General features: G+C 38.9%; 1 protein-coding gene across 4 annotated transcripts in view; it reads left to right on the top strand.

Annotated features, from left to right (window-relative positions):
• The window catches only part of Cpne8 (copine 8), a 174,197-nt gene that overhangs the window by 101,485 nt on the left and 46,808 nt on the right, over positions 1 to 25,904 (top strand). For all 4 annotated transcript variants that reach the window (XM_063263951.1, NM_001108750.1, XM_039079639.2 and 1 more), the window contains 3 exons: positions 1,174 to 1,278; positions 2,656 to 2,697; positions 16,616 to 16,691. In XM_063263951.1, the coding sequence (XP_063120021.1) occupies positions 1,174 to 1,278; positions 2,656 to 2,697; positions 16,616 to 16,691 (223 nt within the window). The remainder of the gene's footprint in view (positions 1 to 1,173; positions 1,279 to 2,655; positions 2,698 to 16,615; positions 16,692 to 25,904) is intronic.

Raw genomic sequence — 25,904 nt, 5'->3', positions numbered from 1 at the left:
TAAAACTTAATTCTTAAAATTGACAAATCTCACTTCAGACAGACGTAGTTTCACATATTATACTTAGAGAAAACTAGTTTATCATGTGGATTAAAACATGTGTTAATGAACATAGAAAACATTTATATGTATAGCTTTTGTTTTTATAAGTGTTCAGTGAAAGTAAATTTTAAATACTTCTACATTTATTTTCCCGTGCAAGATCTTTTTCTTTGTTTTTTTATGATTATTTAAATGTGAAGCTACTTCTAAATTTGCTAGTTCAGCTAACAGAACACTCAGTACCAGAAACAGTAATTAAAAGTCTTTCCAGTATATAATTCAAATTTCTATTTTCTTGATTTCCTGTTGATTTCATTATCCTCTGTTTATAACTAGGTAATAATTTCCCTTTCCAAGTAGTGTGTTTGATACAGAACTTCAACTGAGGCATCCTGACAGGCTGTTTACTCAGAATGTTTTTGTAGGACTCTGTCTACAATATACACATGTACACAGCCCTACACTTACATGACTAGACTTCTGACCACACAGAGTCTGCTCAGGTTGTTCATTCTGCTGGCAGTGGAATTTGAACTAGTGAGAGTTCTATGTTTACAACCACACACTGTGTGCTATAAATGAACATAATTACTAAAAGAAAACATAACACTTCCTGGATTATGAATGTCTCCTTGAACAGACGAGACTTTTCTTTGGAGGAAAAATCCCCAATGTGAAGCTGTTTAATTCCACTTCTGGTGACTCTAGGATTATCACATCAACTTTGACTGTCCCTTAAGCAAATTTGCAAAAGCCAATGATTATTGTGTGCCTCCAGGTTTTATAAAACAGCATTGGGATTTGTTGAAGTTGTAGAAATTTATCTAGGGTAGACACTGACATGTCTCATTGTTTATATTATAAAGAACTAATCCCACAATTTTGTAAATCTGTCTGTGTATTAAAACAGGTGGCGGCAGCCCAGAATGTGCAACACTAACTCTGCCAATGGAGAGGAAAGGCTAAAAAAATAATGTATCATAACTGAATCACACACACACACACACACACACACATACACATGTGCACATATGTAATTTGTGTCATTACATCTATCTATCTATCTATCTATCTATCTATCTATCTATCTATCTATCTATGTAGCTTCATAACTGAAAATTCTTTTCACAGCTTTACAATTTGTCACAAGACAGAAGTGGTCAAAAACACTCTCAACCCTGTGTGGCAAGCCTTCAAGATCTCAGTGAGAGCCTTGTGCAATGGGGATTATGACAGGTAAGACAGCTGAGACATATGCAGACTGAGCATGGGGAATGTTCATGGTCCATGGAACTCGGATCTAGTCTGCACTGTATTTTTATGAAGGTGACATCTTCACCCAACTAAACTTGATTTTAATCCCTAATGATTAGAGATAATCCATAGACATAATGTTAGCTAATTAAAACTTGATTGACTAGACTTGTTTTCAAGATCATGAAGCATGTGGTAAGTGCTAAAAATAGATTGAATGCTAGTTTAACTTTTAACCTCCTCCTGTTTAAATACGGTTCATGAACTCTCACTGACCCAAGCTGCCATCACCTCTATCTTACTAGAGTGCAGCACATGGTGCCCACTATGGGCAGGACATTGATTGGCTAGCGTACTTCTTAGATGCCCTCAAAAGCATTTCAGCTATAACTGTGCCCATAACGGTCCCAGAGATACAGAGAAGGCATGCTAACAAGGTCTAACCTGTGATCCTTCCAGCACACTTGAAGATTTATAATACTGAAATTTTTCTTTATTGGAAGCTTATTGTAGGTTATTTTTATAAAAAAAACCCCACCTCTATAGAATCAAAACTAGAATTATAAATAAAATAAAATTCCGATCTCTTTTCTGTTTCCTAGTCTTACTACTTGTATTTAGCAAAAAAATTAAAACTACTTTTAGGTAGTGCTGAGACAGGGCCTTGCTATGGAGCCCAGGCTGGTCAGAATGCTTGATTTCGCTGACCCAGCATCACTTGCACCACCACAGCCAAGGGTGGTTATTCTATTAACCAATGTCCCACTACGAACTGTAAGCAATGTGTTATCATGTTTCCTATGGTAATTGAGGGATGAGTCTAACTTTATTTAACTGGTTTATTATTTCTGTAAGAAAGCAGTTCTTAGGTGTTTTCTGATTAGGAACATCAACGCTCTCTAGTCACCTTGGGAAATTAAGGTTCCCAGGCCCCAAATCAGACCCGTTGAACCAGAGCCTTTGGAAAGAGGTCTAGCAAGCCACAGTGCGATGAGCTCTTCAGGCGACTCTAATCTGTGTGAATTCAAGAAGTAATGCATGCCAAGACAGTGGCCTCCAAGAGGGGAGATGAGGGTCTGTCTACCTTCCACTGAGGAACTATGTAGTCCACATGCTTTCTCCAGACACTGAAGAACCAATATAGATTCTTGAAACCGACTTTACGTGTAAATTTAATTGTAGTGATAAAATTAGCTTAATCACCTTCAATTTACTTTGTGAAACTTGTAAGCATATATGCTCTAAAAATAAGCAACTAAATTTTATTTTGTAGGTTAAGATCAGATTCTTTTCATATTGTATTATCAGATCGTATCATTTTATTAAGCCGCTTTCATGTGTGTATTTTTCTCCCGGTAGAACAATCAAAGTGGAGGTCTATGACTGGGACCGAGACGGAAGGTGAGTCTTCGTGCTGCGCCATCCCAGCTCTTGATATGCCATGCAGTCTACTCAGAATGCATGGAAATGTCTGTGATCTTTTTCTACTTTCATGGTTTTCTGCTCTAAAAATTCATTACTGATGAGTTTACATGTGATTTTAAGGGCCGTGCATTTTCTTCAGCTTTGGGGTGAAGTGAAGTTATATGAGGATCCACGCTTGGTTGATGCTCTGTCAATGTGTTCAACATAGAGGCATCTATTGTCATTGCGATAGAATAGGGATCTCCACTGCTCTAGCTCAGAGGTTCTGTGGAGAATCCTATAAACTGTTTGATATGATACTCAAGGGAATGCACACACACATACACACACACACACACACACACACACACACATATCACATCACAACATCTAAAAAGTAATTTAAAAAACACACAATTTTTTATGATGATGGCATTAAAACCTGAATTTTACCCATTATGGGCCCTGTTGTACTACATCCCCAGCCAATCATTGACTTTTGAGAGATTTAGAGCCAAAGAAAATATCTGATCCCAAGAAGACTGAAAAAAAAAAGGATGATGTTAGAAAACTAAAAGATGTTTAGGGAGAAATTTAAATATTCCTTGGACATGAATTGTGTGAACAGACTGGTCAGTAAGGTTGCAATCTCTTTAGTGGATTCCTTTTTCTTCTAGGACAATGGGTCTTTGCCTTCATTTAAAATATAGATCAGCATCTTGATTTAAAATGTTAACACATAATTCTATATCATATATGTGCCCAGACGTAGCTGCTTAAATTTTAACTATGTTTTCAATTTATGGATGAGTTATAAAAAGCTAAATTAAATTATTGATGTTAAAAGTCTCAGTAACATGCCCAATTGAATAAACAATGAGACTTGAAAAGAGCATGCTAGGCTCTAAAATAAAATAATACAGGTAATAAAACTTAGTGTTTAATTTTAATGCTAATTTTAGAGTTTAATAATAATCACCGAAATCGATCATTATGCCAGTTGATAGATAGCCTATGTTCTGTATAACATGGGTACTGCATATGTGTTTGTTAACGAACAGTTTCCCAGTATGACTTCCACATTTTACAACACAGTGTAAAGATCTCTAGCACATGGCTGTTTCCTCTCTGCCATCTTTGATGTGTGAAATTCTATATCTCTCTCATTTTCCATTTCCTGTAGCCAGAACTATTGGTGCTTCTTTTAATAAAAGGATTATTAGTGGGGTTTTTTTTTTTTTTTGGTTTTGTTTGTTTTTGAAACACTATATAGTTCTGGCTCACTTGCTTCTGCCTCCTGAGTACTGAGATGGAAGGTTTGTGTCATCATGCTCAGCCAAGTGGATCATCTTTTTGTTTTAAACAGTCGGACTGTCATTGCTCAATGAAAATAATCCAAGTCAGGTGATGGATAATTTTCAATTTTCTTTTGGCAACATTAGGAAGTGAAAGTAAACCAACAACATCAGTATAACAGTGGTTCACACTTAGGTACATACAATATTATCAGTGGTTCACACTTAGGTACATACAATGTAACAGTGGTTCAGGCTTAGGTACATACAGTGTAACAGTGGTTCAGGCTTAGGTACATACAATGTAACAGTGGTTCAGGCTTAATTGTACCAATGGTTCACTCTTAGGTACATACAATGCTACCTTTTAATTCAGAGTTATATAGCCATGGTTAAGGTAGCAAGTGCACTTTTTAACACAACTTTAACATCCAACATATGTGTTCTGCTTATGACACAGTTCAGTTCAGACTCATATTTCAAGTGACTAATAGAACCACATGCGGGGGATGCGTCATTGCATAGCACTGTTTTGGCTATGATGTCATCTATATGATGTGAATTGTAAGAGATATTATACCACGTGGGCATGGTGTCCATTTTCATAATCCCAATACTCAAGAGGCCGAGACAGGAAGAAGCGAAGTTCCAGGCCTGTCTCAGTTATACAGTTATTTCAAAGCCAGCCTTAGGTGATTAATGAGGTCCTGTCTAAAAATAAAAATAAATAAAGCGTCTGGAATATAGCTTAGAAATAAAGCAATTCCCTAATTATAAGACCCTGAGACTAATAACCTCTATTATAAACACACTCTCTGTCTGTATTACTTTGTGTGGCTACTTAACCATACAAGACTAATTAGTTTATATAGTACAGAGTAGAATTTCTTAACCTGTGAGTCACAACCTTTTGGAGGTTGAACCACCCATTCATAGGGGTCACCTAGGACCATCAAGAAACACAGATATTTACATTAAGTTTAATAAAAGTAGCAAAATTACAGTTATGAAGTATCTATGAAGATGGTTTTATGGTTTGGGGGTGTCACCACGGCATAAGGAACTATATTAAATGTTTTCAGTATTAAGAAAGTTGAGAACCACTGGTTGAGAGGTAATATTTCAACTGAAAATTTAAGTGGAAGTCAGGCAATGGTGGTGCACATGTTTAATACCAGCAATTTGGAGGCAAAGGCAAATGGATCTCCTGGTTCGAGACCAGCCTGGTCTACATAGTGAGTTCCAGGAGAGCCAGGGCTACACGAAGAAACCCTGTCTCAAAAAAAAAAAATGTGGAAGATTCTTTTGATTTCTCACAAACCCATGTTTTACTCATAAGGAAGTTAGAGTTGACTGCAGTCATAATAATGTCACAAGAATGGGTACTTCAAACAGTCATGTGACATTGGATTTCTTTCTGTGAGGAAAGCCTTGTGGGTATGAAGTCTATGTAAGATTATTGTAATACTGCCCAGCAGTTACTAGTTCATATTGAATGTCCTGTCCTGATCCCGTCTAGAAGAAATGTAGTTATCTGGACTTTTTATTCAAGCACAGTGACAATGGCCTGAGAGGGGAATTGTCTTATGTCATCTCCTATATGAGTTGATATGGAATCAACTCAGATGTCTTCAATTTATAGCAAGTTAAACTCAGCATAGTGCTCCTTTTAGTCTCCTAACTGTCATGTCTTTAAGGGACGTGGAAGAATATTTAAAACTTCGTTTTAAAAAATGAAAGTTAACGTGCTAAGGAGCAGACTTGTCAGGGTCATAAAACCATCAACGGTGATGTCCTTGAAAAGCCTCAATTTCTTAGAAGTAACCTCAGCTGAATTTGGTTTGATTTAAAATAGGGGCCCATTAATGGAATAGTTCTGCATAAAATCTGCAAAGCTGTAATGTGTGACTGATTGCAGTAGGTGACTAAGTAGGCAGTCACTTCCATGATGATTTGATGACAAGATTGAGCCAGTGAAATGCCAGTCATTACATCCCGGCTTCAGACTGCTAAGTAGGGGATGATAAGTGACATTAGGACCACTGCACGCTACCCAGCATTCTCATGTCAAATAATGGTACTTATCATAAGTAAGCACGAACTTTATTTTTCTGTGAAATGCTACACAAATGCTAGGCCTTCTAGTCTGTTCCCTTTGGTAAGTTTTGTAGGCTTGTTGAAGGTTGCGGTTCTGGGATTCATTCTCTGCCATCTTAAGCCCAGGGCTTAAGAATTTTCCTGTGCTTACCGTGAGATGTGAGACCTCATTTAGATCATTTTATAAACCTTTCATGACTTCCTCATCGATTTTCAATTTCCTCGTTCGCTGTCTCTAATCTTCCCCTAAAATTAGCCCATTATTTGCGTGCAGTTAATCCTACTGCCCTGTGTATGCAGGCCACAAGCTTTGAGGTTTTAATTTTAATGTTGTAAATGGAATTGTACAAACAGTGTTATTCAGGCAAATCTATTTTTTTTAATTCCATCTACTTCGTTTTTTCTTTTCAAAGTAGCATGTGACTTTCTGTCCCCTGACCTTTTAATTTGCAATTATGATGCTCAAGACGAGCTTTTTTAATTGTGTTTATTAGATCCTTAATCAATTTTTAATTCTTGAGTACCTTCACTTATTTGAATGAGTTAAGAAAAAAAATCTGTTCAATTAGGTTAGCAATAAATTGTCATAAGCACTTGTATGTTGAACAGTTGACCTATTATAGTGGCTTCACTTGAGGGCTCCAATATTTATGTAAAACGTTTTAATTATTTTTAATTGTCTTTTTAATCTTTCTACCTTGAAAGATTTTGGAATCTTTAGATCTTAATAAAAAATTTGAGAAACTTACATAAGCATTTCCCATGGGTGCTCTTCTGAGACGTGTCAGCAAATTTGTCAGCCATTTTCAACTACACAGTGTCCTGGTGTACCCTGCCTTGTCAAAACTTTCCTAGCATCTTCCCCATCTGAGAAGGCATGCTCTGCTAATCATAGGTTTTCTGTCCAGGCCCCGTTGAAATGTCATTAACCACAGGAAAGCTTTTTAGACACCTGGATCCACTCAAGTCTTTTTTTATTAGCATACTTAATGAATTCTTTCTGCTGGGTTTCCATGCTAAGGCAAGCTCACGGGGTTTATGTGAGCATTTTACTGCTCACACAGTACTTGCAAGTCAGGTGCCCCCGCAGGCTTGCACCCAGTGGTTGTATCCATTGCACAGCTGAAAGGAACACCTTGAAGGAGCAGCTGATGTCTTCCCTGTGAGCATTCAACTGGCACAGGTGTTAGTGGCATCTCCTCACTTGAAATATGAAATTATCTCAAATGACTTTAGTACATTAGAGTCTGAGCGCTAGAGAGACTTCACCTGTAATTAATTTGCCCATCACTTCCCTGTTCAGCACCTTTGGAACCATTTCTTTCTTGACTCCCTTGACCCACTCATTGTTCTGTAGTATGATGTTTAATCTTTGTGAGTTTATGTAATTTCTAGAGACTCTTTGCTTGTTGGTGCCAAGCTTTGTTTCACTGTGGTCAGATGAATACATGGAATCATTTCAGGGTTTTTTGGTTTGGTTTGGTTTGGTTTTTTTGTATTTGTTGAGATTTGTTTAGTGCCTGTTATGTGGTCTGTTTTGGAGAATTTTCTGTGGGCTTCAGAGTAGAATGATGCTTGGGTGAAATATTTCCAGATATCTGTAGCTAGATCTGTTGGATATGTGACGTCATTTAATATGACTATTTCTCTGTTTATTTATTTATTTCTTGGATTTTTTTTTTTTTTGGTTCTTTTTTTCGGAGCTGGGGACCGAACCCAGGGCCTTGCGCTTCCTAGGTAAGCGCTCTACCACTGAGCTAAGTCCCCAGCCCCTTATTTATTTATTTCTTGTTCCAAAGATCCATCTACTGGAGAAAGGGTGGAATGAAGCCACCCTACTGTGTGTGACTGAGTAGTGTTCTCCTGTGACTTCAAGTCTGGAAGTATACTGTTTATCAAACTGTGTGTTTGAGATGTTGGTGAATATCTACTTGGGACTGTAATATCTTCTTGGTTAATTGTTCTCTTGACTAGAACAGAGTGCCCTTTATCTCTTCTGATGAATTTGATTTGAAGTCTATTTTGTCAGATAGTGAGGTGACGGCACCTGCTTGTTTGAGACCCGGTGACCTCATTTCTTAGGGTACTCCTCACCCCCCCTCCCAACCCCATCCTTCCACTTGGAGATCGGTCCTTTCATGAAGGTAAGATGGGTTTCCTATAGTCAGTAAACAGATAGCTTTTGTTTAAACCATTTAAGTAACCCATGTCTTTTGATGGGTGAACTGAGGCCACTGATATTTAAGGTCATCATGGAGAGGTGTGCATTTATTGATGCTATTTTTGTCATCTGACCTTTGACGTCATCTGACCTTTGACGTTTTGCTGTTTGTGTTCTGTCTTGTATTTGAGGCTTTACATTTTCAATTATTTTGTCCCATTCTCTCTTGGCTGTTTCCTCTCTGCATTCCATGTATGGCTTCCAGCAGTCTCTGGAGGGCTGCTTTAGTGGACTTGAATTCTCTCAGCCTGTTTACAGCATGGTGGATTTTTGATTCCTCCTTCTACTGTGGCAAGCAGTTTAGCTGGGTGTAGTAGTCTGGGTCTTCTAGAACTTGTAATAATTTGCCCCAGTTTCTTTGCACTTTTAAAGTGTTGATCAAGAAGCCAGCTATGATTCTACTGGGTTTTTCTTTATCTATGGCTTCTGTATTTTTTTTTTCTCTTGTACCTTGCATTATTTTCTCTTTGTTCTGACTATTGAGTGTTTTCACTGTAATATGTTATAGGGAATTTCTGTTCTGGTTTTAATTGGTGTTTAGTGAGCTTCTTGTATTGTCTGAGTGTGTTTTGTTCTTTGGCTACAACTCATTGATTTGTTATTTTAATGATGTTGCAAAAATTTCCCGCATATTGGTTTTGCATGTTTTTAATTATTTTCATATTCTTTGTTCGAATGGTCCAGTTCCTTTCTTGCTTCAGGCTGGAAATGCTGTTATGTAAGTTTGTTTGTATGGTATTCTTGCTACATTTTCTTCCTTCCCCTTGGGCTTTCTTACCAAAATACGAATGGTAATTTGAGAAGTGATGGACTGCTTCATTCTGCAGTTAGTCACTGTGAACACAAAACTAAACTCAAACAATATCGTTGTCTTTTAATGAGGTACAGGTAGTGTGTTTTGACAGAAAAAGACAAACCTAGAAATCAAATGTCACATACATATAGATTATTAAATCTACCTTTATGAAGTCACACAAATTTGATCACACAAAATAAAGAGTGGATCTGTATGCTACAGTAGTCAGAAATATTCCAATATGTAAAATGCATGAGGCATAGCTAAGGTGAAAATGATTAAATATTGAATCATTTATCCTTTCACGACGGAAACTGCTTTATCTATCTATTCTTGAACAAATGTATTACTTGCAAGTATTCGAGAAAGGAACTGATGTCATAGAATTGAATTCTTATAGCTATCTACTAGTGACAGACAGGGGAACAAATGGAAAAGTTGAACAGGGGCTGTATCTGGATTTGTTTGTTTGTTTTAATTTCATTTTTCAGTCCTTTGGTTAAAATTAAAATTGTCTTTTTTTTTATTAGAGCCGCTAATGACATTTTGTTTTGCCCTTTATAACAACATTATCAGTAGCCGATAGTGTCAACTTTTGTAACCATGTGCTTACTAAATCTCATAAACTCAATATTCTATATATTAATGCTTGAGCTTAAGTCTAGAATCCAATTACTTTCAAATTATAGTGAAAAACTTAAGTGATATACACAGTATGAATATTTTAATGCCCATGATGTTGGTAAAGATTTTAAATTCAGATATTCTCTCAACAATTTTCTAATCTGTGTAATCCTAGGCAAATACCCAGGGCCTCTGGTGCAGTTCAAACAAAACCAGAGCTCTCTGTATTGCAGAGAGCTTTGTAACAGAGAGCTTGCTAGGTCTCTGTCGATGCCACCTTGGCTGGATGCAAGCCCTTTGAGTCTGTGAGGCCATTTTCAGAGGTTTCAGTGAGGGCATTCTTAAGAGAATCCAGAAGAGAGGCACCTCATCTGCATAAAAGGTGGGAAAGGAGCAAGCCTGAGTATTGTTAGCATTCTCCCCTTCCTCCTTCCTGCCCCTCTGTGATGGGAGGAGCAGAGGACAAGCTCCTGCCATCCTAAAGCCCTCTGGGGCCACGTCTTCCTCATCTTAGTAGATGTTGTATTTCAGGTATTTTGTCCTAGAGAGGAGAAAAGTGATATTTTAAAGTCTATTTTAGAAAGGTATTTCATATCAAAGACTTTTGCTCCTGATATATAACATACTTGCTATTGAACAAGGAGGTTTTAATGGGAGTGTAATGCCTTCGTTTGATTTTTTTTTTTTTTTTTTTTTTTACTATATTAAGATACAGGCCATTGGCAAGGAATTCAAGGTATTTTAAAACGTTAGATTTGTCTGTAATGTATGAAGTTTGAATTATATCTGGTGTACATGAAACAAATGCTCAAACATTTCTGTGTGCTTTCTCTTCAAAAAAAATTACTTGTGACAGTAGAGGAATGTAATTTTTGCCTCTGTGTGACACTTATATGTCGTGATGAACTGTGTGAAAACGATTTCTTCATCTTAGAAAAAATATGTGATTATATCCAAGTCTTTGTGTGGACATAATAAGGTAAAATCAAATTTATAAACAAAATAGTTAATAAATGTTAAAAGTAAATTGTAAGTATTGACACTTCTTCTTACTTAAATATGTTACATCTAATTATATATAAGTTCCAAAGCACAGTTATATCTTTATACATTTGTTTATACTACAAGTGTATTAAATATACCTTTACAATTTGTATTTGTTTAGAAATGTATGGAGGGGCAGGTATGGGCAAGTCTGATAAAATTAGGCTAGTTCTGCTGCACTAATGAGAGTGTTAGCATCCATCCAGTTTCCATGGAGACGGAGAAGCTCACCTGTAACACAGAGGTGCGAAGATGAGAGATGCAGTAGGGTCACTTAATGTTTGCCCAGCGTTTCTATCCTCAATATTTGTATATCTATCATACTAGGTAAAATATACCTTATGAAGACAATTTTACTTCTATCAGAATATACTTATAATCTAGGACCCGGACGATGGGTTAAGATTGTGGCTTTGTGGCAGAGTGCTTGACTAGCACACAGATTTAGGTTGGACCTCTGGCATCTCCACGAAATGCATGCTTATTCCACAGATAACAACACAAGGCCAGCATATAGCCCGGGAATGCTTCACATCCATTCTAGGACTTCTTAGGAGCTCTAGATAGTGTTTTCCAGAATTTCAGGAAGCTACAAAAATAAAATAAAATAAAATAAAAAATAAAAAAACATTAGAGTCTAAATAGCATTTAAAAAAAAGTCAGTGTTTCTGTTGCTGTGATAAAATACCATGACTGTGACAACATGTAGAATGAAGAGTTTATATGGCCTTCTGGTTTCAGATGTTGAGGGTTTATGATGGGACACGGGTAAGGTAGGGCATCTGGAGCAACAAGCTGAGAACTCACAACCTGAAGCTCAGGCACAAACTAGAGAACGCACTGGAAATGCTCTAGGCTTTGGAACCTCAAAGCCCGCCCCCCAGTGACGCACTTCCTCTATCAAGGCCACGCCTCCTAAACCTAGCCCCAAAGCACCAACAATTGGAGACCAAGTGATGAACCGTAAGGGTATCTGAACTACGCAACAGTGAGTGCATTAAAGTCAGAGGTGTTATGACCATTAGCAAAATGGGGAGCAGCCTTAAGATTGTCCCGTGGACTTACAAAGACAGCTTTTTGCTTCGGTTATTGGCAACCTCGAGTCTGACGTGCACGTGACTTGTCGTTGTTTGGTGTCAACACTTGGGGACAAAGACTACTGTTGTTCTGTGAGCATGGGTTTATACAGGAGGAGTGTTTGCAGCTGTGTGTCTAGCTCCCTGCACTTGAGTGGGAGAGGTCTGCCACGGCCTCTGCCGCGGCCGCTCACATTTCAAGTCCTTACTATTTCCTAAGACTATACAATGCTTGCCGCCGCTGGCAGAAATTAAGTAAGACAGGAAAACACGGGGCATATAAATGGAGCGAGAAGACGTGGAGATAGAGGCTGCCCTCGTAGGGAAGATGTATTAGTGACTGAAGTATTGGACAGAAGAAACAAGAGAGGGTGCACTTCTTTTTGGCTCAGGGTTTTGGGGACTTTCCGTCCATTTCCATCTCCATGTGAAGATGCTGTCCTGTATATCCCAGAGGATCAGCCTACAGACTGACAGAACTGACACTGGATTGTGATTAACCTCTGCCAGCCAGGACCCAGATCATCTCTTAAAAGTTCCACAGCCTCCCAAATAGGAAAAACAGCCTAGGAACAAGCAAACGTGAGCCCATTGGGGAACATTTTTATATTCAGGTTTTAACAAGTTCTACCCATTTGTGTGGATTCAGACCTGAAGACTCCACACCATGCTGTACCCTAAAGGGAATGCTTGCAGGTGTGACATTGACCCAAAGAGAAGGACTGCAGAAGTGAACCTCCTGGAATTTATGCAGGCCTCATCTGTGTATATAACTTCAAAATGCCATGCTATATTATTGGACACTTCAAACTCATATGCTTAATATGACTAAACCATTTTAACTGACTACCTATATAGGTGTTTTGAACTATAGGAAAAAATTAGAAAGCACTGTGTTAAGGGCTTCAAAAAAATGAACATCTAATTTTGAAATAAGACAGACATTGTTTTAGGTGAAGGCATACACATATGTGTATGTATGTATATATACATGTCTTGAAATTGAAAGTAACTCAGGCCCACAGCATGGTAGAGAAAGGAATGGGATGTATCAACCAACTGTTACACCTTTACAAAGTTCTTATTTGGGAAAGTAAGCATGAAAACCATCAGAACTGCCCCAGAAGACAGAGCCCTCAGTGTAATCCAACAGCCCCACGACCTGTGGGGCGGTAGCAGTCAGAGTTGTGTTCAGATTGTAGGGCTTCAGGAATTAACACAATTGACACCTTTGGTCAATATGTATTATAAAAACGTGAGCAATAATCACATAAAGAGATGTAACTCATACAGAAGGCACTAAACTGAACTTGGCTTTGGAAATGAGTTCAGAGAACAAAGTATTTAGTTACCATCAAATCAATACAACATACTGAGAACATTATTATTAAAGTTACAAGGAATTTGTTGCTTATGATTTGATTTCAAATGATTTTCACCATATTTCTATATGTAGCAAAAATTTTCAGTATTATATTGAACACAACAAACAGATAAATTATTAAAGCAAGTTTAATGTCCTTTTTATTTTAGTAGAATCCAGTGATAGTAGATAGGAAAAAATGGAGATCAGATATACACATACACATACACATACACATACACATACACATACACATACACATACACATATATGGTAAGGAGATGGCAATTATGAGGACCTGTGCAATCATAAGGACCAGACTTTGGGTGCCAGCATCTGTGTCACAGTCTAGGCATTCCACAGATACCTGTAGTGCCAGCTTTGACTGGAGTACAAAGAGAGGTACTACCTAGAGGGATAGGCAGAGAGTAATAAAGGTGGACACTCCATACCCTTGTAAGCAACCATAGTGTGGGCGCCCAGGCATATGTGTCTAAACACACACACACACACACACACACACACACACACACACATTCACACACATCCTCTCTCACACACACACACACTTGCATGCACACGACTTACACACACATACACACACTGAAGCACATATACACGCTCTCTCTATCACACATATGCTTGCATTCACACACACACACACACATACTCATAACACACACCACATGTGCTCACACACACACACTTGGCACACATACACACAACCACACATGCACATACCCACAAATATTTAAAAAGTAAATTCGGAACAATTTTCATGTTCTTGAAGTATGTATAGTTTAATATGCAGTATTTGAAATAGTACCGTTCATAAAGCCTGGGAATGATAAAGCAAATCTGTGCATTAACACTAATCCACTCATCTCTCATCGCATCCCTGGTCCTCTTGAGACTATCTGCTTGCGTCTAGGTTGAGCAACTTTTGACAAGTCTTGTATTCTTATTTCTCCGGGGCTACATTGGTAAAATAATGTTTTTCTCTTCCCTATATATCACTGTCGTGGGTTTGCCATGCAAGTTTTGACTAAATGCATGTTATCTGCTACAATACAAGGATGTTTCAGTTTCACAAGCGTTTGGTTTTTGTAAGATGGCTGTCTTGAATCATATTAACACGGGGAACAATACTACATTCACTGTTTCATTTCTTCATGGTCTGCCTTGTTCTGAACAATTACATCTTAAAGAGGGGCATCAACACCAAGAGGTAGGGTCAGGACCCTGGGCTCCAACAGTAAGGGTAGGAAAAGGGATTCTGTAGAAAATAGCATAGGCTGCATTTTGCTAGGAAGAAATCACAAATTCTCTCTGCATTTTAGAACGTGTGGCATCTTTCAGAGCAGAGTCGAATTGCTTCAGTACATACAGCTTTTCATCATCTCCATGGTTACTAGTTAAGACACCTGAGTGTTGCATAAGGGAGAGGCAAGGTTCTACATAGAATCGCTAGGGACTCAAGAGAGTTACAAGGTTTCTTAAAAGGCATCGTGGATGTGAGGGTGGGCTTCCCATGTTCAAAAGAATTGTTTTGTGTATCTTGATTAAATTCATGTTTCCACATTTCTTAAGACATGTAAAAACACTGAAGTGCCAGTAGTAAAGGTTTCCTTTCCATGTGTAACTGTGTAGAGTGTAGAGTCAAGATTAGACTGCTCCAAGGGTTTTGTCATATATAAAATAGAGTGTTGTATATGCAGGACCTTTCAGATAAGGGGATGCTGGACATCAAAATGAATTGCGCCTCAAGTGCTTATAAAGAAACAATTTTCTTGTAATAAAATGTTTATGTACTTTTTCTTTGTGACTTGGCTTTATTTTTCTCCAAAAACCTTACTTTCAGAAATTAGGATTTTGGTTGTGTGGGATGATGTCACAGGTAAGGCAGGTACAAGATAGAAAGAGGCCTGTCATTGGACGAGAAGGAAGGATGGGCAGGAGGAAAGTTTGAAGGAAGAGGAGGAGAGGAAACAGAATGGAAAGGAGGAAGAGACAGGAGGGACAGGGAGAGGAGCTGAAGGACAGCAATGGAGGCTGACATTAAGACTCCACTCTGTGTATTTACAGGTTGTTATTAATGTTCTTAAGGGATGGATGTGTACAGGGCTTTGGATGTTTAAGTGGGCAATTATATCTTATCAATTGGGTCAAAGGTTATTGTGTTGTGTGTTCTTTCATTTAGCAATTTAAGTGTAAGAAAGTGTGCAGCGGCTGTTCTGGGCCGCCACAGAGTTGGGATGTGTGCTTCTGGCATGGAAACCTGCCTTGGGAACTAGATAGGTAGAGAGATTGCTGATGGCTCAGAGAGAGGCCTTTGGCAGTGTGACTTGGGATGGAGCAGAGTGGGTGAGATGCTTTGCTGACTGAGAAGTAAGATATCTAGAAGATATCTTGGGGCACTGAGGTGTACACCTAGTGGGGGATAAAAGACAACCATACTTTTTTAAATTTTTTTATATTTTTACAACAACACGGTTGGTTAAACACAAAGTATTCATTGCTTAATACTGTTCACTAGGGAAGGTTCTTGACTTTTTAAGGGATTCACAGCTAAACATTAAGTTCTGATAAGGTTTATCATCCATTTATGACAACGAACAGCTTGCAAGTTCCGTGACACAAAAACTACTGTGGCATACCTTTCATTGATATTTATTAATATTGATATACTAATATTTTAGCTCTGTCTTAGATTCCTTTCATGTTACTGTGGTTTAAAAAAAAACTGACAAAAGCAACGTAAAGGACAAAAGGCTTATTTAATTTAGTTCACAGTTTAAGGCACAGCCAGTCCATCATGCCAGGAAAGTCAAGGTGGCAGAATTGAAGCAGCTGGTCACATGACACAGAAGTATTAGTGGATGCGTATTGCTGCACAGCTGATTTAGTTACAATGACAGAAGTACTGAGCAGGGAATTCATGCTGCTCCACAGCTCCCCCTATCTACTTACACTCCAGATCCCACCTAGGGAATGGTGCTGCCCACAGTGGGCGAGTGTTCCCATCTCAAGCCACACAATCAAGATAATCCTCCTCAGGCATGGGAAAAGAAAAGTGTTTCTAACCTTTGTCAAGCTCTTTGTAACCTCTCCAGCTCTTATAATGTGCATGTCCTTCTTTTGATGAATTATTAATATTAATGAAATAAGATTGTTGATTATGAAATTTAGATTAAGGAAAATCATTTATTAATATAATATGATTAATATAATACAATAAAATATATTTCTCAAGGGATCTTCTAAGTCATAAAGTTTTATTTATAAATATAGTAAACATTTTTCATAATCAGCAAGTTTTTCCTTTATAAAATGTTTTGAAACATGAATGAGAATTGCACAAAGCTAATGCTGCACTCGTTTTTCTCCTCTCATTTTCAGTCATGATTTCATTGGGGAATTTACAACAAGCTATCGGGAACTCTCAAGAGGACAGTCACAATTCAATGTCTATGAGGTAAAAAGAACTACCTTTGCTACTAACCTCCTGCAGTGTGTGATCTATGCTCTTTTCAGAGTATCATTGCCAGATGGCAGGAATTTATAAGCGTACATGTGCTTGAGAAAGTATATAGAACCATACCTTTATAATCTTTACATTTGGACTGACTTACTTAGCCCTTTAATTAGTAGTAGTTTACTTCTTTCATTAACCAAATGGTTTGGCATATCACTAAGTGAAGGTATTTATGGAGAGTAGATGAAATTGTGAGTGACTATGCATTGTCGAGGGGCAGCAAAGCCTTCCTCTGGTGCAAATGTGGACAGTGTTTGTAGAGTCTTTCAACACAGCTTCCTTCCCTAAGGACTGCAGCCTGAGACTGTTCCCCACAGCCAATCCACTGAGGTTAGCTGCACCTGCCTCCTTATTTAGGGTATACCTTGATTCTAATGTGTGAAGTAAATTGTTGAGCTTTCTCTCTCTCTCTCTCTCTCTCTCTCTCTCTCTCTGTGTGTGTGTGTGTGTGTGTGTGCGCGTGTGTGCTTCACTTGGTGTCCTCCATCAGAGCAAGTACAACCCACCTCATCCCAGCCTTTCTGCGTGAATGTCTGTGTGTCTGTCCTTCCTTCATTCCCTTATCCCCTGTTAGGTTAGCGTCTAAAGCTCTACTGTGCTACAGGCAATTGGATCAGCTTCATTCTTGCTCTAGAGTCACGTGATCTACTGATTTTGAACTGTTAACATTTGCCTGGGAAGCTTTATCTTTTCATTTTATTTTACTTATTTTTAATTTATATTTAAGTGTATGTTTGTGTGTGTGTGTGTGTGTGTGTACCTTTAGGGGCCACAAGGAGCTCAGAGCCCTGGGAGCTGTGGTTACAGTTACGGTGGTAGCAAACTGCCGGATATGGATGCTTGGAACAGAATCTGCATCCTCTAGAATGGCAGGAGTGCTCTTAAGTGCTAAGCCATCTCTGCATCCCTCAGGAACTTTTATAACTAACACTATTTTTTCCTTTCTGTTTCCTTCCTCCAACCCCTCCCACACGCCCTCACCCTTGCTCTCTTCCGAATCTGTAACCTCCAGCTTCTTTTTCTTTAATTTTTTTACGTGCGTGTTCTTGAATATATAAATACAGTCTTTACGATGTGCATAATGTTACTTGTATGCATATATTTTCAGGGCTGACTACTGGGTCTTGGTCCTCTTCTCTGAGGAAGGCTGTTCCTCCTGCCCTCTGTCTTCCTTTGTTGCCTGCAGTTTTTTCTGTAGAATTGAGGCTTTGGCAGAGCACCCCACTTGTTTTAGCATGTCTGCCCATGCAGTTCCGGTTCAGATCTTGGGAAATGTTTTCTTATTTTCTATACAAATCCTAAGCAGTTGTGCTTCAGTTGCAATCCTTTGCTTTCCTGCCCACCTCTAATAAACTACTAATTTGCTTTTCTACTATTTGCATAACATAGGCTAAGTAAGCTGTCGGCCTGCATAGTGTTTCTGAGCACATTCATTTTCGTTTAGGTAGAGACAGAAAGGAAAGCCGGGTACTATGCAGTCGGTAACAAAACACAGATTTACAGCACGTACTGAAATCACACCTGCCCTCAACCACCAAATCTGGACAACAATTAGCACTGTTGATCCTTGATCACGGTTATCTGCTCGCTCTCTACACTTTTAAAATTTTAATGGCTATGACTAGCCAAAGCGTGTATCAGTGTAGTGGATGGTGCCCCACTTCTCCACCAGAGGCCATTAAAGCTGATTTCTTTTGAGAGTGAAGGTTCCTCTTCCCTGACCTTCTCACTGGCCTGAAATAGTTGCGATTCACTCATAATTCATTCATATTTTCATCACTCTGCACTCCATGCTCTTTACTGGGCTCTGCATCCCTCTGGGCACACAGAAACGAATGACAATTTCAGTGTGTAAAAGCAAGACAGACATAGTGTTTGCAGTTGTCCTTAGTTTGAGCTCTAAGCCATGGTGTGCTGATTGACCTAGGGAATTATAGAGGCTAAACTCAGCCAAGAAAGATTCTAGTCTAGACTGAATAATAATCTTTTCTATTTAAATCTTTCAAAAAAAATGTTATTAAGTCTATACAGGCAATGGAAGAAGTATCAGATAGTCTGTGCACACGTAAGTGCTTAGTCTCTCTGACCTCGAGGCTGAGGAGGAGTGATTATGCACACAACTTCTGCTTGCCCTTTCCAGGTTTTTTTCTGCAGAGATCTGCTACTCTGAACTTTCTTAATCGACACAATCTAGATTGGTTTCAGCCAGTTATCATTCTCTCTTACATAAGGAAGACAGCTTTATTGAGAGGCCTGGGGTGTGACCTATGATCAGATGACAAAGAAGTTAAATAGGGATTTATCATCATCATCGCCATCATCATTGCCGCTGCTACCACCATCACAACCACAACCACCATCATCATCATCATTTGTCCTGGGATGATGTTGGTGGCATTAGTTCAGTGTACATGTTTTCTTTCTATGAAGAAAGCACTGTCAATAATATCAGGCTGAAGGAAGTTAAACATGGTGCATGTGTACAAGTAGTTCTAAGATCTCAGTCCGAGGTCTCAGCTGACATCTGGCTATGGTAGCACCAAGAGACAGAGAAGAATCATGAGTTCAAGTTTAACTTGTTCTTAATAGTGAGACTGTATTTTAAAAAGCAAGTGCTTAGGATGTCCTCAGCGATAAAGGACTAACTTAGCAAGTAAAAATCCCAAGTTCCATCTACAACACACACACACACACACACACACACACACACACACACACACACACACACACACTCACGCAGGAGAGAGGGTAGGGTGGAGAGGGTGGATGTTGTTAGTTATTGCGTGAGTTTGACCATTTAGCTCTATAAAGCCTAAAAAATAATTTTTTTGTGGTCTATGGACATCTTTGTTTTTCTAGCATGGCAATCAGTAGATGATTTTGTGTATATCAGGACACACATTGAATGATCCAATAGGATAAAATACTGCTTTAGTTTTCTCTTGCTTTCTGATTAGAGACTTGGGCTATCAGCCTGTCTGGTCTTTCTGGTACATGTGACTATCCATACATCCCTCATGAGCAGATTTCTGCTTAATAACACATTTTCTTCCTTGGGAGTTCCTTCATAATTTGTTGTTATTTCTGTCTCTATGTCTATCTCTCTCCTTTCTTCTTCTTGTTCTTGCTCTTCTTGTTCTTCTTGTTCTTGTTCTTCTTCTTGTTCTTGTTCTTCTTGTTCTTGTTCTTCTTCTTGTTCTTCTTCTTGTTCTTCTTGTTGTTCTTGTTCTTCTTCTTGTTCTTGTTCTTCTTGTTGTTCTTCTTGTTCTTGTTCTTCTTCTTGTTGTTGTTCTTGTTGTTCTTCTTCTTGTTGTTCTTGTTCTTGTTTTTGTTCTTCTTGTTCTTCTTGTTCTTCTTGTTCTTCTTGTTCTTCTTGTTCTTGTTCTTCTTCTTGTTCTTGTTCTTGTTCTTCTTTTTGTTGTTCTTCTTGTTCTTGTTGTTCTTCTTCTTCTTGTTCTTGTTCTTCTTGTTCTTCTTCTTGTTTTTCTTGTTCTTCCTGTTCTTGTTCTTGTTCTTGTTCTTCTTGTTCTTGTTCTTCCTCTTCTTCTTCTTCTTGTTCTTCTCCTTGTTCTTGTTCTTGTTCTTCTTCTCCTTGTTCTTCTTGTTCTTGTTCTTCTTGTTCTTGTTCTTCTTGTTCTTGTTCTTGTTCTTCTTGTTCTTGTTCTTCTTGTTCTTGTTCTTGTTCTTCTTGTTCTTCTTCTTCTTCTCATTCTTCTTCTTCTTCTTCTTCTTCTTCTTATTCTTCTTATTATTCTTCTTCTTCTTCTCATTCTTCTTCTTCTTCTTCTTCTTCTTCTTCTTCTTCTTCTTTTCTTCTTCTTCTTCTTCTTCTTCTTCTTTTCTTCTTCTTCTTCTTCTTCTTCTTTTCTTCTTCTTATTCTTCTTCTTATTATTCTTCTTCTTCTTCTTCTTCTCATTCTTCTTCTTCTTCTTCTTCTTCTTCTTCTTCTTCTTCTTCTTCTTCTTCTTCTTCTTCTTCTTCTTCTTCTTCTTCTTCTTCTTCCCCTTCTTCTTCTTCTTATTCTTCTTCCCCTTCTTCTTCTTCTTCTTCTTCTTATTCTTCCTCCCCCCCCCCCTCCAGTGTCTCACTTCAGTTGCCTAGACTGATTCGGCATTGTGGCAATCCTCCATTCTCCCAAGAGTTAGGATTGTGTTTCACCACATCCAGCTTGAGTTTTCTGATATTTCATTGGTTGAATACAGAAGTTCCAATTCATCCACAGTCTTAACACACTACCAAAATTCCGAAGTCACGCGTTGTGCTCAGGTACCAGAACCCTCCCACAGAGCCATGTTTCATTTCTTTTTCAAGTTATCCCAGTGATGTCTCAGCCTCAAACATGGCAGCAAGTTTCCCTTAAGACCTCCCATGACATAGCCAACCCCTAATGATTGCTGGGGGTCAGTCTTATGCACTATGCATTCAGATGCTGATTTCTATGCTCAGACATTTGTCCAGAGTCCAGACAATGAGTATGCTCAATCATCTCCAGTCTCAGTGTCATGTCAAAAATGTGTTCCATCACCTCTGATTGGTCAATAAAGGGCTGATGCTGCTTTTGACTCTGAAGCGGAGAGAGGAAGATTAGACTTCCAATCCCAGCCAGGAGTCCCAGCTAGAGAGAAGTAAGAGAATGAAAGTGAAGAGAGAAGGGTGGCCCTGAGGCACAGGATCCAGGAGGAGTCCTGATGGGTGGGAGACCAAGGGGCTCACCATGAGGACACACATGGAGCAGAGCAAGCAAGGGCAAGAAACAGACTGCAAGTAACATGGAGTCTGTGGCTGGAAAGTAGACTGGTTAGAACAGATGGCTGTCTGCCCAGTCCCAGTGCTGAAATCTTAGTAAACCTAATGGGTTTTTGTGTCAATTCCTTGGGAGCCAGAAGAAGAATAGATAAGGCTTCATACTTCAGTGTCTACAAATGATCTTCCACGGATTTGAAGATTTTACACCGTATGCAGCACATACTCAAACTTCCCATCTTTCAGAGCACACATCACAATTGTCAGGAAAATGGACAACCAGAGACATCAGAGCGCTGACAGGGCAAGAACCCAGGAGTGGATCTGTGGATCTGTAGTCCTGTTTCTGTTCTACTAGAAACAGGAGACCAGATGTGACTGAAAATATTCCAGGTGTAAGTGCATGACTGAGATCCAAAATACAGTTAAGTTTGCTTTGTATCATAGGGTCTAAAACAACCCCCACCCCCCGCTTCCATGGAATGTTACATATGGAATGTTTCCGGAGGTAGGCGCAGTCTTTCCTAATTCAGTATCTCCCTATCTCCTGGTTGTTCCAAAAAATAAACAAGCAGTGAATGGTTTCATCTCTTAAAAAACAAACAAACAAAAATACCCATTAATTATACTTAAAAAATAAGATGAAGTAGATTCCCAACCCCCCCCCCCAATCCAAAAGTATTTCTAAGAGCTACCAAAACCTCCCATTTACTGAATACTTGATTTTTAAAAATGTTCCAGGGGGTATCTATTTGTCCTTTGCTCCCCTCTTCCCCTTTGCTGTTTTTTTTTTTTTTCTTATAATTTATCCCTTCCCCTGCCTTTTCCTGCTTTGCCTCCATCCTGGCCTACTTAGGCTCCTTCCTGGGCTCCTCCTCCCCAGCCCATTCTCTTCAGCTTCCTGAGGAGTTCAGTGGCAAACACAGGGGAAGCCTACAGGTCCCAGAGCTGCACTGCCAGGCTGCCAATTCCTGTTCCATCCCGCTTGAATTTTGTAAAAATGTCTGTATATGCAGGGATAACTCTGCAGTTATGAGAGCATTCCACTCTTGCAGACGATCCAAGTTCCCAGCACCCACATCCTGCAGCTCACAACTGTGTTCAGCTCCAGCTGAGGGAAGAACTCTGTTGTGCGTGCGCGCGTGCGCGCGCGCGCACACACACACACACACACACACACACACACACACACACACACACACACGTATACATAATAAAACAATATATATTAAAAACTCAACTCTCTAAAGACACCTTGTATCTCAGATCTTCCCTTTTGGTTTGCACATCAGCCCCATTCTTCTCTCCCTTGGCAGGTATCCATGGGCTAACAGTTACCACAACTGTTTTCAATAAATGTCTGGGCGATAAAGTATTTCCCAGCTCTCAGGCTTTGAATTAGGTCAGATGAAGACAAATCAAACGCTGTTTAAAGAAGCTTTCTTTGAGAGATTTTAGACAAGTCTGTTAATGCTAATTCTTTGTAAATAACACCTTCTGAGGAAGGAGGGTTTGACCTGTTAGTGGCTTTTTAGACTTCTGTTTTTCTCTGCTACTCTCTTTGCAGGGCTGACTTTTCTGTGCTACCAATCTGAGAAAGAGGAGATTGAGAAAGGGGAAAGTGGTACATAGAGATTGTTTTGTTTTTTTCCTTGAATGAATGAACCTTGCACACACACACTCACACACACACACACACACACACACACACACACACACACAATGGTGTGCCTTTTTTCCCATATTTTAAATGAGCTTCTCTAGTTCATTTCAGTGTCTGAAGTAACAAATGTGATCATAGTTACATACAATATCAGGTGTTCTCTTGACTGTCGAACCTGTCTATGTGACCTAGATGACAAATCTTTGTTGAACTTAATCACAAAATCACATTACCTGAACTAATCCCTCTGTAATGAAGTTAGTCATGATGTCCTAGGAGCCAGAGAGATGTATGTACCTGGCATTCCACTGAAGGCTGACTGGAGGTTCTTATCTACTTCCTTAGTCTAGGGAAACCCATTTCTCCCAAATTAAAAGCTGGATGCTAGATGGATGGTTTTAGTCACAGCATTGCCGACACAATTTTAAAATCATTAATTCTTGTTTGGAATCATATCGTTCCTTGATTTCCTGCATTCTCTAAATGATTTTGAGGGCCTGCTCCATGGCCTTCCTGAAGAAAAACCAAGAGACTCTAAACAGTTGTGGAACTTTTCTAAAGATGGCCCCCAGTCCCCTGGAAGTTCATTGACCTCATTGAAAATATTCTCCCCTTTAGTCCCTCTGACCACATTGGAACAGCATCCAAATCTGGTTCCTAAAGACCCAGAAGATCAGTACACCAGTCCTGTACTTTTAACTAAGCATATACTATTTGAAGAGACAAATATTCTTAAATACACTTTGATTTGACATATATTTTAGCCACTTTTAGTGATTGTTGATTTTTAAACCTTAGAAACCTCAATATCATATGTATCATCTCATCTCCTCATTTACGTACCTTAAATAACTTACTCAGACTTTAACACACAAAAGGTTTTTTAGGATTTTTTTTACCACTCCATAAATATCCATCCTACCTAATCTTCATACATAAATCCTTCTTCAGTCACCCAACTTCTATCTTTACACCTCTGTAACATTTTTCTTCCTAATGCCCTGAGACACAGAAGCACTGACAGTGAATTTTCTATCTGCTGTGAGAATTTCCTCCCTAGGGGAGGGGAAACTAAGCAATGTCTATCTCTTTTTGTAAGGTCCTGTCTCAATCAGGGTTTCTATTCCTGCACAAAACATCATGGCCAAGAAGCAAGTTGGGGAGGAAAGGGTTTATTCAGCTCACACTTCCACATTGCTGCTCATCACCAAAGGAAGTCAGGACTGGAACTCAAGCAGGTCAGGAAGCAGGAGCTGATGCAGAGGCCATGGAGGGATGTTACTTACTGGCTTGCTTCCCCTGGCTTACTCAGCTTGCTTTCTTATAGAACCCAAGACCACCAGCCCAGGGACAGCACCACCCACAATGGGCTGGGCCCTCCCACCCTTGATTGCTAATTGAAAAAATGCCTTACAGGTGGGTTTCATGGAGGCATTTCCTCAACGGAGGCTCCTTTATGATAACTCCAGCTTGTGACAAGTCGACACACAAAACCAGTCAGTACAAGTCCCAATGATAAATCAAAGTTCAGTTTCATTAAAGTTCACTCTGAAGAACCAATAAATTTACTGGACTTAAAGCGGTTGATGATGGGACTGTGGGTGTTGGTTCAGAAACAGTGAAGCTTAACGTTTTCATTCAGTATGAGGACATTTTACAGTCACATAAACATTATATGCATACGTTCATCTCTTATCATATATATGTATATGTATATGTATATGTGTATGTGTATGTGTATATGCATATGCATATGTGTATGTGTATATGTATATATGTATGTGTATATGTTTGCATATAAGTATACCTATATGTAATGTCGGCATGTTCATTTCTTCTTTTTCCTATGGAGTATTAGCATTTAACAAGCCCTGCTGTGATCCTATTAGGCCAGGGCAGTTGCAGGCATGCCACTGACAGTCATTTAACTTAGAAGATAGGATGGTGACCCTGTATGATTTCTTGAAAAACCCATTTATTTGCTTTGAAGGAAGCTATAGCTTTCAAAAGATTTCCTTAAAATCCTCAACATGCTTATGTTTATATATGAATTTGTTTAAATATAAAACCCACTTTAAGCCATAGACAGAGGTTATTCTTATCCAAACGGAGAGCAATTGTCCAATAGGAAAGCATTTCCTAGAGTAGGAACAGTCATTTCTTAATTAGTCAATTAAGTTAATTTATACCATGGAGAAATAGGGGCCATGTTCTGGAGCCAGAATTGGGATAAGGATCAAGGAGAGCAAGCCTGTTTTGACCCAGAATTGTATGATTACTTATGTCATGCCCTTAAGTATTTTCATTTTAAAAACTCAAACTAATTGAAAGAAAGACTCAGGACCGGTAACCATCTCTGATTAGGCAATCCTTGTTTTGTTTTTGAATTTTAGTTTTACTCTGAACAAAAGGAAGCTGGGCCAAGTTACCTATTTTAGTTTAGAAGACTGTTTACTTATAAGTCAAATTCTCACTACACTGTGCTCAAAACAAACCAGAGACCCTTGTGCACAGATACACTGTATGCGAAATCATCATAAGGTATGCTTTAGTCAACCAAGATTCCAAACATTGTTGCTTATGGCAATTATGTTTCTGTTAGTTTTCACATGAAAGGGAAACTTAACAGAAATTTTTAGTCAACACTTTGTTAGATTGGAACAATGAAGTGAAACAAAAACCCAAAAAGTGTGGCCACCGAGGGTCTGCCCCGCCTCGGAACATTTATTTTTCTCAGTTCCAGCCA

This window comes from Rattus norvegicus, chromosome 7 (assembly GCF_036323735.1).
Source record: "Rattus norvegicus strain BN/NHsdMcwi chromosome 7, GRCr8, whole genome shotgun sequence".
In the NCBI taxonomy this organism is placed as follows: Eukaryota; Metazoa; Chordata; class Mammalia; order Rodentia; family Muridae; genus Rattus; species Rattus norvegicus.
The sequence above is the reverse complement of the archived record's forward strand: the minus strand, read 5'-3'. Positions and strand labels throughout refer to the sequence as shown.